This window comes from Rhipicephalus microplus, chromosome 7, assembly GCF_043290135.1.
Source record: "Rhipicephalus microplus isolate Deutch F79 chromosome 7, USDA_Rmic, whole genome shotgun sequence".
Classification (NCBI taxonomy): Eukaryota; Metazoa; Arthropoda; class Arachnida; order Ixodida; family Ixodidae; genus Rhipicephalus; species Rhipicephalus microplus.
The window spans coordinates 257,936-270,807 of record NC_134706.1 but is presented as its reverse complement, the minus strand read 5'-3'; the positions used below and the strand labels follow the sequence as shown (position 1 = coordinate 270,807).

Genomic DNA, 12,872 nt, shown 5'->3' with positions numbered 1-12,872 from the left:
TGAGTGACGACTTCCGACGCATATGACTCTATAGTGAGGCACCTTAACTCATTTGGTTCCCGCGACTCCCCCGAAGAGACTACAATGATCTCCGAAGAGAGTGTCTCTTTAAAAAGTATCCTAAAATGCAGGGAAGATGGAAGCTTGAAAAGATGAACTAATGTGGAGATTTGGGCGAGTTTGTGTGCAATCATCTTTGGGTGCATGTGCAGCGCGGCACTTGTACCCGAAAATGATTGAAAAGATGAGAAATCCTTCGACAAGGGGTGGCGGTTGTGGAGTCTCAACTTGGGGAGCGCCACGCTCTTAAAGTGAACGGATACAGTAGACGCGGTCCGTCCAACCAAGCCGAAATACATTTATTTTACTGGTTTAGGACGACGATATCGTCCGCCGAATCGATGCATCAATCCTTATCAACACGCTAGGACACCCATACACAATATTACCATACACTTCATGACAAACACAATAACATGACAAGCACACAATAACATGACAAACACAATAACACACTCAAGGCGGCGTCGCCAACGCTTGACTTACCAAGAGGGCCCCCAACGCGCAGCCCGCGGTGCCACGCTCCGCAGACCCATGCTAAAAACAACCGTTCGCTGCAACCGCCACACGCAGAAGAGACTCGCTCAACTCTCGCTCGCCACCTTGCCTTCCGCCAGGTGTCACCGCCGGCGCTACACCATAATGATGATGATAGTAGTGATCAACACTAACACAATGCCACTTACCGCCTGGTGGCTGTAACCCAAAATGCGGCTTGTGCGCCACGCATGAGACATGTGCGCCACGCAGCGCAAACAACTTTACAAAGGGTGTCAGCGCCCTCACACGGTAAAGCTTTCGTTTTTCACAAATAGTTTTGACTTCTTGAAGGCTGCAACTAGGGCTTGTAGCCTTGAAAGCGGACTCTTTTTTTTCATGGTTGCAGCATTGCATAACAAAAGTCTGCCTCTGGAAACATTGTGTCCAGCGACATGACGAGTATTTTCAATCTTTATATAGAGAGCCATGCATATACGTATCGAGTCAGAACTTACGAAAGAGAGTCAAATGATTCTCTCTCTTATTTTCTTAGTGTTGTACACTGTAGCAGTTGAGCTGTAAAGACTAGGCATGACACAGCAGAAAATCAGCATCAGTTCGTACTCGCGTGATCCAGTGTGCGCATGTGCAGCTGCAAGAACAGAATGTGCAGCGCACTGTTGGACTGCCTGCTGGGCGCCTGCATCGCCTGGGTGGTGCACTGGGACAACGGGTTCTCTGACGAAGTGCCCTGGGCGTCCCTCGAGTGGACTGAGGTTAGTGTCCGTCGGGCGTACGCTTACACATTTAGGCATTTAGCACATTTTACCTTAATTGTCGCTCCGCTGTTTTCTGTTCTGTCGCCGCAGCCGTATTCAAATTCACAATGTAAACGGGGGGGGGGGGGGCTTAGTGGGTTGCAACTTAATAAAAGAATTCTAGCACCACCGACAGCCATCACTGTCGCTCCCTTCAAGAATTTTCATAAGTGCTCAAAAGCACATCATCCACTCATTTGCATAGCGTCAAGTACTTCTCGGGGACTTGTGGTTGCTGTTATAGAACTTGAACATCGCGGTAAATTTTGTCAGAGATGCTGGCATCGCTGCTCAGTCAAAAGTAATGTTTTGAATAGTAACGACAAGCATTTAACTCTTCATATGCGTGGTGTTTACTTAAGCCAAGAATTAGTACTTCGGGATCATGCAGCAAACTGGTTAGGATTATTGTCTCTAACAGGTAAATACAGGCAGCCTGTGGTACAGTGGGCGGAGTTTCTTTTTTTAATTTCTTTAGAGTTGTAATTGAGTCGCATCACTCCCGTAATTGCTTGAAGTGCGTGGTTGTGGTCACATTCATTTTGCACGAGAATGGCAGCCGAGGCCCAATTATTGTGGGACACCGAGCATAGTAAGTAAAGTTCAAATAGAGTTCACTCTTAAAGCAGTATGTCGACGAGGCCTTTTTGTCTTGCAGACGGTCGTCCAGCACCTGCAGATCCTCATCCAGTGGCTGATGGGTGTCCCTGCAGGACTGAAGCTGAACACGGCACTCAACAATGCGCTGGGGCGCTTCTTTCTTTATCACATCAGCCTATGGAAGAGTGAGTGATCTATTCCTCCCTTACACAACAGTCGTGGCCTGAACATTTATCTTCCTTCCACTCCTCAGTGCTCAAGGGAAAGGATGCAGTCAAGTAGCTTAGACTGATAATGTACCATTTGCAAACTTTAGTGGCGTTAATTTCACCACCTCATGTTTAATAATATTTGAGAACATATATGTCAAAAGTCTCACGTTTAGATTTCCAGCTACAATCTCTGACGGTGGCGTGACAGATTTCAAAGTTTTTTCGTTTTTGTCGCTGTTTGGCCACTTCAGTTCAACTAACTTTTGCGGAAATTGGTGTGTAATGCCCATGGCTCTTTCAGATGGCAATGTAGTTAGTTTTTGCCAATTGGGAACTTCACACGGCTTGGTGTGCACGCCGTCAAGATCTGTGACGCTATGGAGACAGGTGGCTACGTTTACGTCATGGTTGTAATAAGAACAAATGCCAACGTTTGTTTCTATTATAACCTTAAAACTTGTTGTAATTGACAAAAGCATACTTTACAAGGTTGATGCTGCTGATGAAAGTGCACTCCTTTCCACTAATGATTGTCAGATTTTGAAATGTTCCTTGAACCTGGAAAATCCATTTTTAAAATCTGAGCTTATCAGATTAATCCTAATAGCAAAATGTTTTACTGGCAAGTGTTTGTCGAACTTATTCAGATTTATTCTATAACACGGAGCCCTATACCAGTGATGTGATAGCTGCGCCAATTGCGCCGAACTGCGCCGAAAGGCGAATCCTGCGCCAGCCTGCGCCATTCTGGTCAAATATGAGCAATCTGCGCCGAGTCTGCGCCAGAAGTTGCCATTTGCACTGCCAGTTCTGAAACCGAAACTGGAGCCATTCGTGAACTGCCATGGTTGCTGGCAGGCTCGCCGCGAGAGCAGCCTTGCTCGCTAGGAGGCGCTTGTAATGGTAGTGAGTCACTACTAGTGACGCAGAGACGCTCAACCGCTGAAGCCTCCATGGCCGCATGCAACATCGGAAATGGCGGGTTGCCGTTCGAAAGCTTCGAAAGGTAAGCAAAGCGACTTGCGTTGTCCTATTTGTTTGTGAAGTTTCGGCTGGTGCCTCGCAGCTGTCTTGAACCCCCCCTTCCGAGACTCAGTTTATTCCGTGCAGTGCGCCTCGCAGCTACCGTGGTAGCGACCGTCCGTCTCACGGCCCGAAGAGACGGGCATCGTGATGCATGTACTCCTCGTGAAGCGCGTCAACGAAATTAGGCGGCGTGAATTCATGGCTGTTAAACTGAAATTTCTAAAATAGCGCATGCGCAGCAAGGTTCCGCGAAGCCCCCGCAACAGCTTATCGCTATCAACTTTGCCTGCGTCGAAAGCGCGCGCAAATATCAGTGCCCGGCTGCAACTGCGATTTTGCCCCGCAGAGATAGTGCTTGCGGCCGTACTTAGGTTTTGCGTTTTGCGTTAAAAACCTTGGCCGATAATTGATATCTTATTACCCTACGTAACCCTTATTGTGCACGAAACTAACCTGATAATTTCTGCAAGCGAGCCGAGCCGATCGCACACGCATATGCATTTACCAGCTCCGTGGTAGCGGCGTCGCCGAGGAGCACGACCGAAGCGTCGAACGCTAAAATACGGAGCGCTAGTGTTGAGTCGTATGTGCTTCACGGACCTTACTGAGTTTATAACACTTCATTGACCGACGTGTTTGTATCGGCGTAGTGTGACAACGCGGTCTAGCAACTCGGCAGTTGGCCGATGGTTTTGTTGTTCCACCTTTTTCCACGTTGTATTTTTTATCCTAATAATAGATTTGTTAATAATGAATTGTGGGCTCATAATACAGTACCATCTTGCGATAACGCTACCCTCATGCTAGTAATGTACCTTGTTTATCATGCAGGTCGCAACACCAAGTTCAACAAGGATATCCTTGAGGCCACAGATCCAAATGGCGACGTCATCTCTGTTTGGTGTCGTCAGATGTCCGAAGACAGTGGCTTTTGCACAATGTGTAACCAAACTATCGCGTGCAAACAGCATGGGGTGTCAGCCATTATGAGACATGCAACCAACAAGAGGCACATTGAAGCTACTAGACAACATCGTGATGCTTCTGGCCTACTAAAAAGACAGTCAACCATCCAGTCATGCTTGGACTTCACACCAAAAATGGTGATCTCGCCATCGGACCTAGTAACACAAGCAGAGAGCTTTTTTGTGTTTGGAATGACACTCAAAGGGGTGCCATACTCATGGGCGGACACTGCCACAATGCTCTACCCTGAAATGTTTCCAGACTTGGAGGTTGCGAAAAAGTTCTCATGTAAAAGAAGTAAGGCTTCCTACATTGTGTCGGATGGCCTTGGCCCTCACTTTAAACAACCTTTAGTTGACGAGTTAAACAGACCAGATACTTTCTACTGCATCGCCATAGATGAGACGCCAATCCCGGAGCAGCGATGCCAACAGATGGATGTTGTAGTGCGGTACTACTCATCAGTTGCAAAAGGAGTTCTTGTAGAACATCTGGACTCGTGTCGACTGGGTTCATGCACTGCGGACATTCTTTTAGGGGAAGTTAAAAGGGCAATCCAGGACCTGCCACAAAATAATCTTATTTGTGTGTTTAGTGACGGACCCAACGTCATGAAGAGTTTTAAGGCAAAGATGAAGGAAGTGAAACCCGCACATTTTGGATGTGGGTGACTGCTGCCTTCATAAGGTTCATAACTCCTTTGGGCGAGGCCTGGATGCCTTCGGATCAGATGTGGAAGCAGCCGTCGTCGACGCATACTACTTCCTGAAATCATCTGCGGTTCGCAGTTCTTCCCTGAAGGCACATCAAGAAGCTCTGGGGTTACCAGAGAATGTTTTCCTTCGGCATTTGAATTCGAGGTGGCTCACTCTTGGTCCAGCTGTGGGCCGCTTCATTGAGCAGTTTGACGCCATCAAAAACGTTGTGCTGTCTAGTTCATCAATGCCGCTCAGGTGGAAAAATGCGTGCACGTTTGGCTGAAGCCTTTTCCGACAAAACATTTTATGCTAAACTCTTGTTTGTAAATAATGCTTTTGACCTTTTTAAGGATTTTTTGACGTTGTTTCAAGGTACAGAGACGTTAGTGCATCGTCTTTTTAGCGAAATGGTGGCGCTTGTCCACAAACTTTGTGGCCGTTTCATGAAAGTGGAATCGTACAACCCGAAAACTGGGAAGGATCTGCTACTCCTGCAGCCTAGTTCATCCGTGCACTGGAAGTCAAAGGTGGAAGTAGGAGAAGACACTGAAGCTGCCATTGCCAGCTGGGAGGCAGCCGAAAAAAGGGCATTTAGGTTGGGTGCGAGGAGTTTTTACATGAAATGCACCGAGTATCTGCTGTCACGGCTGCCACTAGACAACACTAATCTGGAAAGCCTTCGTTGCCTTCATCCCGACGCTCAAGGCAGAGAGACTTCCGCCTGTGATTTGAGGTTGCTCGCTGCTAGACCCCCACAAGTAATCGAGGCTAGCAAAATTTCAGCCCTCATGGACGAGTTTACCCTTTTTCAGCTCGAGCCAATAGAAACCTTTTCCCTGAGTGTGGATCAACACTGGCAGAAAGTTTTTGAGCTGAAAAAGGCTGACGGATCAGCAAAATACCCTCTGCTATGCAAGGTAATCAAGGCATTGCTGTGTATTCCGCACGGTAATGCAGACCTGGAACGGGGCTTCAGTGAGAACCGCCGCATGCTCCTCGAAAGGGCCCGCTTGACGATTCATAATGTTAACGGCATTCGGCAGATTCTTTCACATGCAAAACGGTTTGGTGGAGACCCAAGCAAGTTTGTGGTCACTCCTACTATTATCAAGGCTGTCCAGGGGTCTTCCAAAAGGTACAGAGAGCGAATTGCTGCAGAAGAGTCGGTAACTAAGCGAAGGTGTACTGACTCAAGTAAATCATCTGAAAAGGATGATGCTGAACAGGCTGTACAAGCTGAAGTGGAAACAGCAAAAAAAATGATCTGCATTGCTGAGCTTGTGATTGGGCGGGGAGTGAAGTCCAAGGACTTTGGTGACATTGAAAGTGGGCATTCACTTCTAGCAGAAGGCAAAAGCAGGCTTGCATCAGCATTGGCAAAACTCACCTGTGCCAAGAAAAGGTCTGCAACTTAGTTACCTGAGGCAGCAAATTTTGTTTTGTAGGTGACTTTGCAGCATTTCTCTCGGGGATTTCTAAACTGGTGTTTAAGCTTCTCAAATGAGAGGGCGTGTGTAGGTTTTTCTTGGAATTTTTTATTGCCATGCATAATTTGTAGTTTGTGCTTCATATCTTTGTCATTTGTCCAGTGTGCTGTGGTTTGTGTATGCATAATTTGTAGTTTAGGCTTCATATCTTTGTCATTTGTCCAGTGTGCTCTGGTTTGCGTATGTAACATTGAATCAAGGTTTTATTCTTTGTGCAAATGGTCATCACTTGCCGTCGCACTATGCGATACCGTACGCGTACGCCTGCTCCAAAACCATGGTGACCTGCTCCAAAACATGATTTTAGCTGCTCCAGAAGCTGCTCCAAAGTGGCTTGGGCCAATCACATCACTGCTATACCTATATTGCAGTGGCGTAGCCAGAGGGCGGCACACCTCATCCGTGCCCTCCCGCCCCTCCTCCCTCCCAATTTTTTATTTTTTTCATCATAGCATACAGAGCACGAAATGGCACTCGACCATATCTGCCTACGCGGCCCCCACTTCAGATCAAGGTAGTGCCGCAGTTTCTGCCTACACCCCAGCTATATTGGGTAATATCTGGTATATATTAAACCGCCATTCTCTTTCACATTACTGCTACATAAAAACTGCAATGAGCCATTCAAAGAGAGAAACTTTGTGGTCCGTTGGACAAATCGTTCTCGTAAACTGAGTGAATCTATGGATTAGCTGGGCACAATGTTGGTGGTGGGAATCTGAACAGCACATAGGCTGTACATTCTGACCGAAACCTAAGGACACGGGTGTTTGCATTTCACTGCCTGTGAAAGAGCAGCCGCCGTGGCCGGAAGTCTAATCCTAGAGTTTGTAAGCAGGGCGACACTTTACCAGCTGGACTATATCGCAGCGGATCCTTCCATAGAATAGCGGTGTACTGCTAAGACCGTTCTCTTAAATCTGGGTGGTATTGTTGATGAGCAATGAAATCATGTGAGCTCTTCCCTCGTCACTTGAGAGATATCTTGCACGTTTATTACTGCTACATCCATGTAGCGCCTACGCATGGTGCGTCGTACGAGCAGACGCCACTTGAACAAAGGGATTCGTATACATACAATAACCACATAACACAGTGGTCTGTATATGGTTAAAAACAGTGCAAAAAGAGTCGAAGCACGAGCGAGCGCTGCCTGTGCCTACCTTCGTCACTTTTAGATCAATCAATTGATCAAGTAATGCCTACTTGTCACGTCGGAAATGTAATACAGTGCAGCTTAACACGTGTGAACAAATACCAAGGTTACAAACCGCAGGCAGAACCTCCTATGTTAGTAGTATGGAAAAATTGAATTACGAACAAGGAATAACCTGAGCGTTGTTTCTTTTAACAAGAGCCCGCTTGTGCTGTTTTTCCCGTTTACAACTGTTCAAACAATGAACCACACGTCTGCAGTGGTCTTCATTGCTTTACAAAGTGTCTCGAACACGGTACACATCAGTAAGCTGATAATGTGCCTCGTGACTCTGTATTCATAATGTGCAATGCCCTCTACACTGAACACACATTGATGTCGCGCTCTCACAGCGTACGTGGGTGTCGTGGATCCCTGGGTCGGGGCCCTGTTCAGCCTCTGGCCGGGCAGCCTTACCCTGCATCTGGCCCTGGCCTCTGACTTGCTCGCCCTTGCCACGGTGCACATGTACTGCTTCTACGGCTATGCCTGCCGCCTCTACCACGGCTGGGTGCGTGCCCTCGGAGCCCTGTGGCGCCTGTTCCGCGGACGCAAATGGAACCCACTGCGCAGGCGCATCGACTCACACCGCTACGACGTGGACCAGATGTTCATGGGCACGCTGATGTTCGGCGTCCTCTTCTTCCTCTTCCCGACTGTGGCCGTCTACTACGTCGTATTCACGGCGGTCAGTCTCCCCGTTAAATTCAACCTTTAATTGCGTAACACTGACGTGACTGCGACCGCCATTTTGTAGTAAACCACAGCAAAGCACAGAGAAAGGCGCACTTTGCTTATCTTCAGAACAGCTGGAAGCTGCAAATTATAAATCAAAATGGTGCATGATGATGTCACATGAATACCACCTATAGCTGTCATTTGTACACTTAAATCTCATGGTCATGCAAACAATTAATTGACTAATTCAAGCATAAAACAAGACGAGCAAGACTCAAAACTGATCTCAAGGAAGCTAATAATAATAATATAATTGGAACAAATAACTAAGAAATAATTGCAATAGTATGTCCAGAATTGCTGAATATGCTTTGGGGATATGCGTGTGCTCATTACCCAGAATGGGAAATATCCCCCTTGTCTGGCCATAATCTAAGACTGGCTGCCGCTGATGCAGCACTGAATTTTACAAATTGGGCGCCTTGCCATCAGGCTTTACGAGGTAATGAGAGTGCTGACGCGGCCATCTGAGCGCTTACCTAGTGGGTTGCACGCGCATGCTCTTACAGCTTGAAGGCCAATACACCGCTGCTTAGGTTCAAACAAGGATTATTTCTTAATACCGCAACACCCTTCTCTTGCCTCCTGCGCAACGGGGATGAGCGAACTTAATGGTGCCTGCAGACAGGTCCTTAATTCATCAAACACTTCGATCCAAACATGGATGGGCGATGCCCACACTGTGGGAAGACCTGTGACATCTTCCAACACCCCCTTCTTCTACCCTAGAGGCAAGGGAGACTGTCTTTCTCAACTGCTCCTCACTGGAGCGTCTCTGGTGAGACAGTCGTGAGTCAGGGCTTCGTCATGGGTTGTCCCTTACTAGGGCGCTGACCATGTACTGCGGTCATGCTTTAGCCCTCAAACTCTTTTTTTCCCACAATAAATGTTTACATCTCTCTCTCTCTCTTTCCACTGCCTCGCCAAGTGTTAGATTATTCTTCCCACCGCTATACATTTGAAAAGGGAAGCAGCCTGACGGAGCTCGCTGCAGACTGCCGTTTATAAACATGTATCGCAACTAAATTGACGTATGCATATGGGAATCTGCAGAAAACAAAAGAAATGTATAACAACCTCGGAAAAGAGCAGCGCCTCGAGATAGGTAATAGTGCACTTCTAGTTGTAAAAGACTATGTCTACTTAGGGCAGGTAATAACCGCGGAGCCGAACCACGAGATTGAAGTAACTAGGAGAATAAGAATGGGGTGGAGCACATTTGACAAGCACTCTCAATTTATGACAGGTAGATTGCCACTATCCCTCAAGAGGAAGGTATATAACAGCTGTATCTTGCCGGTACTTAGCTACTGAGCAGAAACCTGGAGACTTGCAAAGAGGGTTCAGCTTAAATTGAGGACTACGCAGTGAGCAATGGAAAGAAAAATGGTAGGTTTAACCTTAAGAGACAAGAAGAGAGCAGAGTGGACTAGGGAACAAACGGGGGTTAAGGATATCATAGTTGAAATCAAGAAGAAGAAATGGACATGGGCCGGGCATGTAGCGCGTAGACAGGATAACCGCTGATCGCTCAGGGTAACTAACTGGATTCCCAGAGAAGGCAAGCGGGTTAGGGGGAGACAGAAAGTTAGGTGGGCAGATGAGATTAAGAAGTTTGCGGGTATAAATTGGCAGCAGCATCACAGGACCGGGTTAACTGGCAGAACATGGGAGAGGCCTTTGTCCTGCAGTGGGCGAAACAGGCTGATGATGATGATGATGATGATGATCTTAACTAATCTAAAGCCCCGCAGCGGTGGTATAGTGGCTAAGGTACTCGGCTGCTGACCTGTAGGTCGCGGGATCGAATCTCAGCTGCGGCGGCTGCATTTTCGATGGAGGCGAAAATGCTGTAGGCCTGTGTGCTGAGATTTGAGTGCATGTTAAGGAACCCCAAGGGTTGAAATTTTCAGAGCTCTCCACTACAGTGTCTCTCATATTAAAGCAATATTAAAGTGATTGGGCTATGAGCCCACGCCTGAGCAAGCGCGTTCAAAAGACATACCGATACAGATTAGGGACAGGATAAAGATACCTCCGCTACCCAGAAATATGAATCCTACCTTTCACGAAGGCAGGCGTAAAGCCAGGGCAGAGGCATTACAATCCAGGTACACCGGTCGACAGGACGTCGCGTATACAGACGCTGCGGAATATGAAAGCAAAGCGGCGCACACGGCAGTGGCGGTCAGAGAAGATGGTGGCCTGATTGCGTGCTGCACAGTCCTTGGTGTCGAGACTGCATAAACCGAGGAAGTGGCGATAGCGTTGGCCATCAGCCAAAAGGGGGTCAGGGTGGTCATCAGCAACTCCAAAAACTCTGTGAGAAATTATGAATCGAGAAGGGTGACTGAGACTTCCGTCCGTATATTAAACATGGTAGGAGTACCCAAAGAGCAGGTTCTGCTTGTCTGGGCTCCATCTCACCAAGGACTTAAAGGGAACGAGGAGGCTCATTCGGTCGCCCGAGGTCTCACCTACCGGTCGACCCCTGGAACCTCCCAAGTTACCGAGCCCCGCCGCGGTGGTCTAGTGGCTAAGGTACTCGGCTGCTGACCCGCAGGTCGCGGGTTCGTATTCCGGCTGCGGCGGCTGCATTTCCGATGAAGGCGGAAATGTTGTAGGCCCGTGTGCTCAGATTTGGGTGCACGTTAAAGAACCCCAGGTGGTCGAAATTTCCGGAGCCCTCCACTACGGCATCTCTCATAATCATATGGTGGTTTTGGGACGTTAAACCTCACATATCAATCAATCGATCCCAAGTTACCAAACAAAGAAGCGAGTATATGCGCACATACCATGAAATCGTCGCACACTACAGGCTGAATCGGCAAGTATACCCGAGAGCGGACAGCTCACTAAGTAAGAAAAACGAGGTTTTGTGGCGAAAGTTACAGACCGGGGTTTTTCCAAACCCCGCACTTTACAGCAAGTGGCACCCCGCAGTTTTCCAGTCCCAGTGTAAATATTGTGATGAGGTAGCGAATTTGGTCCACATGGTGTGGATATGTCGAAGTCAAAACGATGGTTCTCACACTGTAGAATCCTGGGAGGCCCTGCTCTGCAGCCCAGATCCCAACATCCATCGCAACATGATCAGTCAAGCCCATGCTGCTGCCGGGTCCCAATGGATTCCGGCCGACAGCTAGGGGCGACAAGCCATGCCTGAACAATGGACTGACTTTTTAATAGAGTTTTCTCTCTCATAATTATATGGTGGTTTTGTAATGTTCAACCCTTCATATTAATCAATCAACTAATCTAGTGGTTGTCAGTGAAGTTACAGGCTGCCTCTTTGAGGGCAATATATGTAGAGCTCACGTGACTGTGTGATTACGTCACTCATTCGTGCATTTTGCTCGCCGCAATTACACTACAGTGCCGCAATAACTAACCCAAGTTGAAGCCCTGCTTAACAGTCGATGTAACAATGCCAATAACAGTGATGTAACAATGCCAATCTGCTGATGGCAGCGGACGCCTGTCAAAGGGCACCTTTCAAAAAAATAAATATAAAGTAACGTGTTTCCGTAGCAACCACATACCTGCCAAGTCTCCCGGATTTTGACCATTTCTCAAGTTTGTACAATTATCATGAAAATCTTCTGAAAATCGAAATACCTGTGCGTGATCTGGCTAGATTGACGAAAATGCAGGCCAATCGATCAAAACTTTTTGCAAACCCATTGCAGTGATGTGAAACCCGCAGATATCAATTCGCGAAATTCACCAGCCTTATTTCCCTGTGTTGGTTGGATCAAAATTTCTATGCTAAAAACACTTTTCCTAGTGAAACTGTTGAACGAAGCCCAAGAGTGGAGTGGTCAAAGCTTCGTAAGTACTACGTGTGCACCACAACCGCAGCGGTCGCTCTTGACACGATCATGTATTGCGACGACATAACTGACAGCACTCCGAAAGTGTGCTCTCATATCCTTACCTGACCAGTCAAAGCGATACCTATTTCGGCAAACGCTGAGGACAAAAATGGGGCAGATGCGATCATAGCGAAAAAAAATCGTGTCATATCCTCTGAATTAATTATAATAAGTGGGCGAAGCTCAAGAGGGGGAGATCATCGGTAAACCATAACTCTCCCATGAAAAGTTAGTCCTATACTTCATTAGAACTATGCGAGACTGTGCGTATATTATACGATACATGGCAGCTGGGTTCCTTCATTATTATGGCTTCATGGTACGTGAAATGAAGTGAGAAGTTTTGTACTGGCTGCAGTTTTGTACAAATTAGCCCAATCCTACACTGTACTGCAGTAGGAAGTTTACAGACACTAAGTCTATGCACGTCCCTCGGATCGTGGTGTGCTGCATATTGATACATCTGATTGCATATTTGGAAAGCATCTGCTGCACGATGCAGTCGTTGGCAATGAGGTCTATCTGTTCGTCCCTATGTCTGTCTGTCCGTCCATGTGTCTGTCACTCACACTTGCGGTACCTGCTGAGTGAGTCATATAACTAGGTGATTACGAACCGGTCAGAAAGGACATACATGGACAGACCCACGGCTTTAGGAGCTTCGCCCCTAAAACGACTTAATGCATGTGCGCAGCCAGCGCATGTCGTTTGAAA

The 12,872-nt window shown here is 47.3% G+C and overlaps 1 protein-coding gene across 2 annotated transcripts in view; it reads left to right on the top strand.

The window, feature by feature from the left end:
- The window catches only part of PIG-Q (phosphatidylinositol glycan anchor biosynthesis class Q), a 40,646-nt gene that overhangs the window by 18,795 nt on the left and 8,979 nt on the right, over positions 1 to 12,872 (top strand). The window contains exons 3-6 of one of the 2 annotated variants that reach the window (XM_075868431.1): positions 1,193 to 1,316; positions 2,017 to 2,143; positions 7,896 to 8,230; positions 11,323 to 11,405. In XM_075868431.1, coding sequence (XP_075724546.1) covers positions 1,193 to 1,316; positions 2,017 to 2,143; positions 7,896 to 8,230; positions 11,323 to 11,376 — 640 coding nt within the window. In that variant the 3' untranslated portion in view covers positions 11,377 to 11,405. Of the gene's footprint in view, positions 1 to 1,192; positions 1,317 to 2,016; positions 2,144 to 7,895; positions 8,231 to 11,322; positions 11,406 to 12,872 lie in introns of those variants that run through there. The other variant, XM_075868430.1, reaches the window with a different exon arrangement.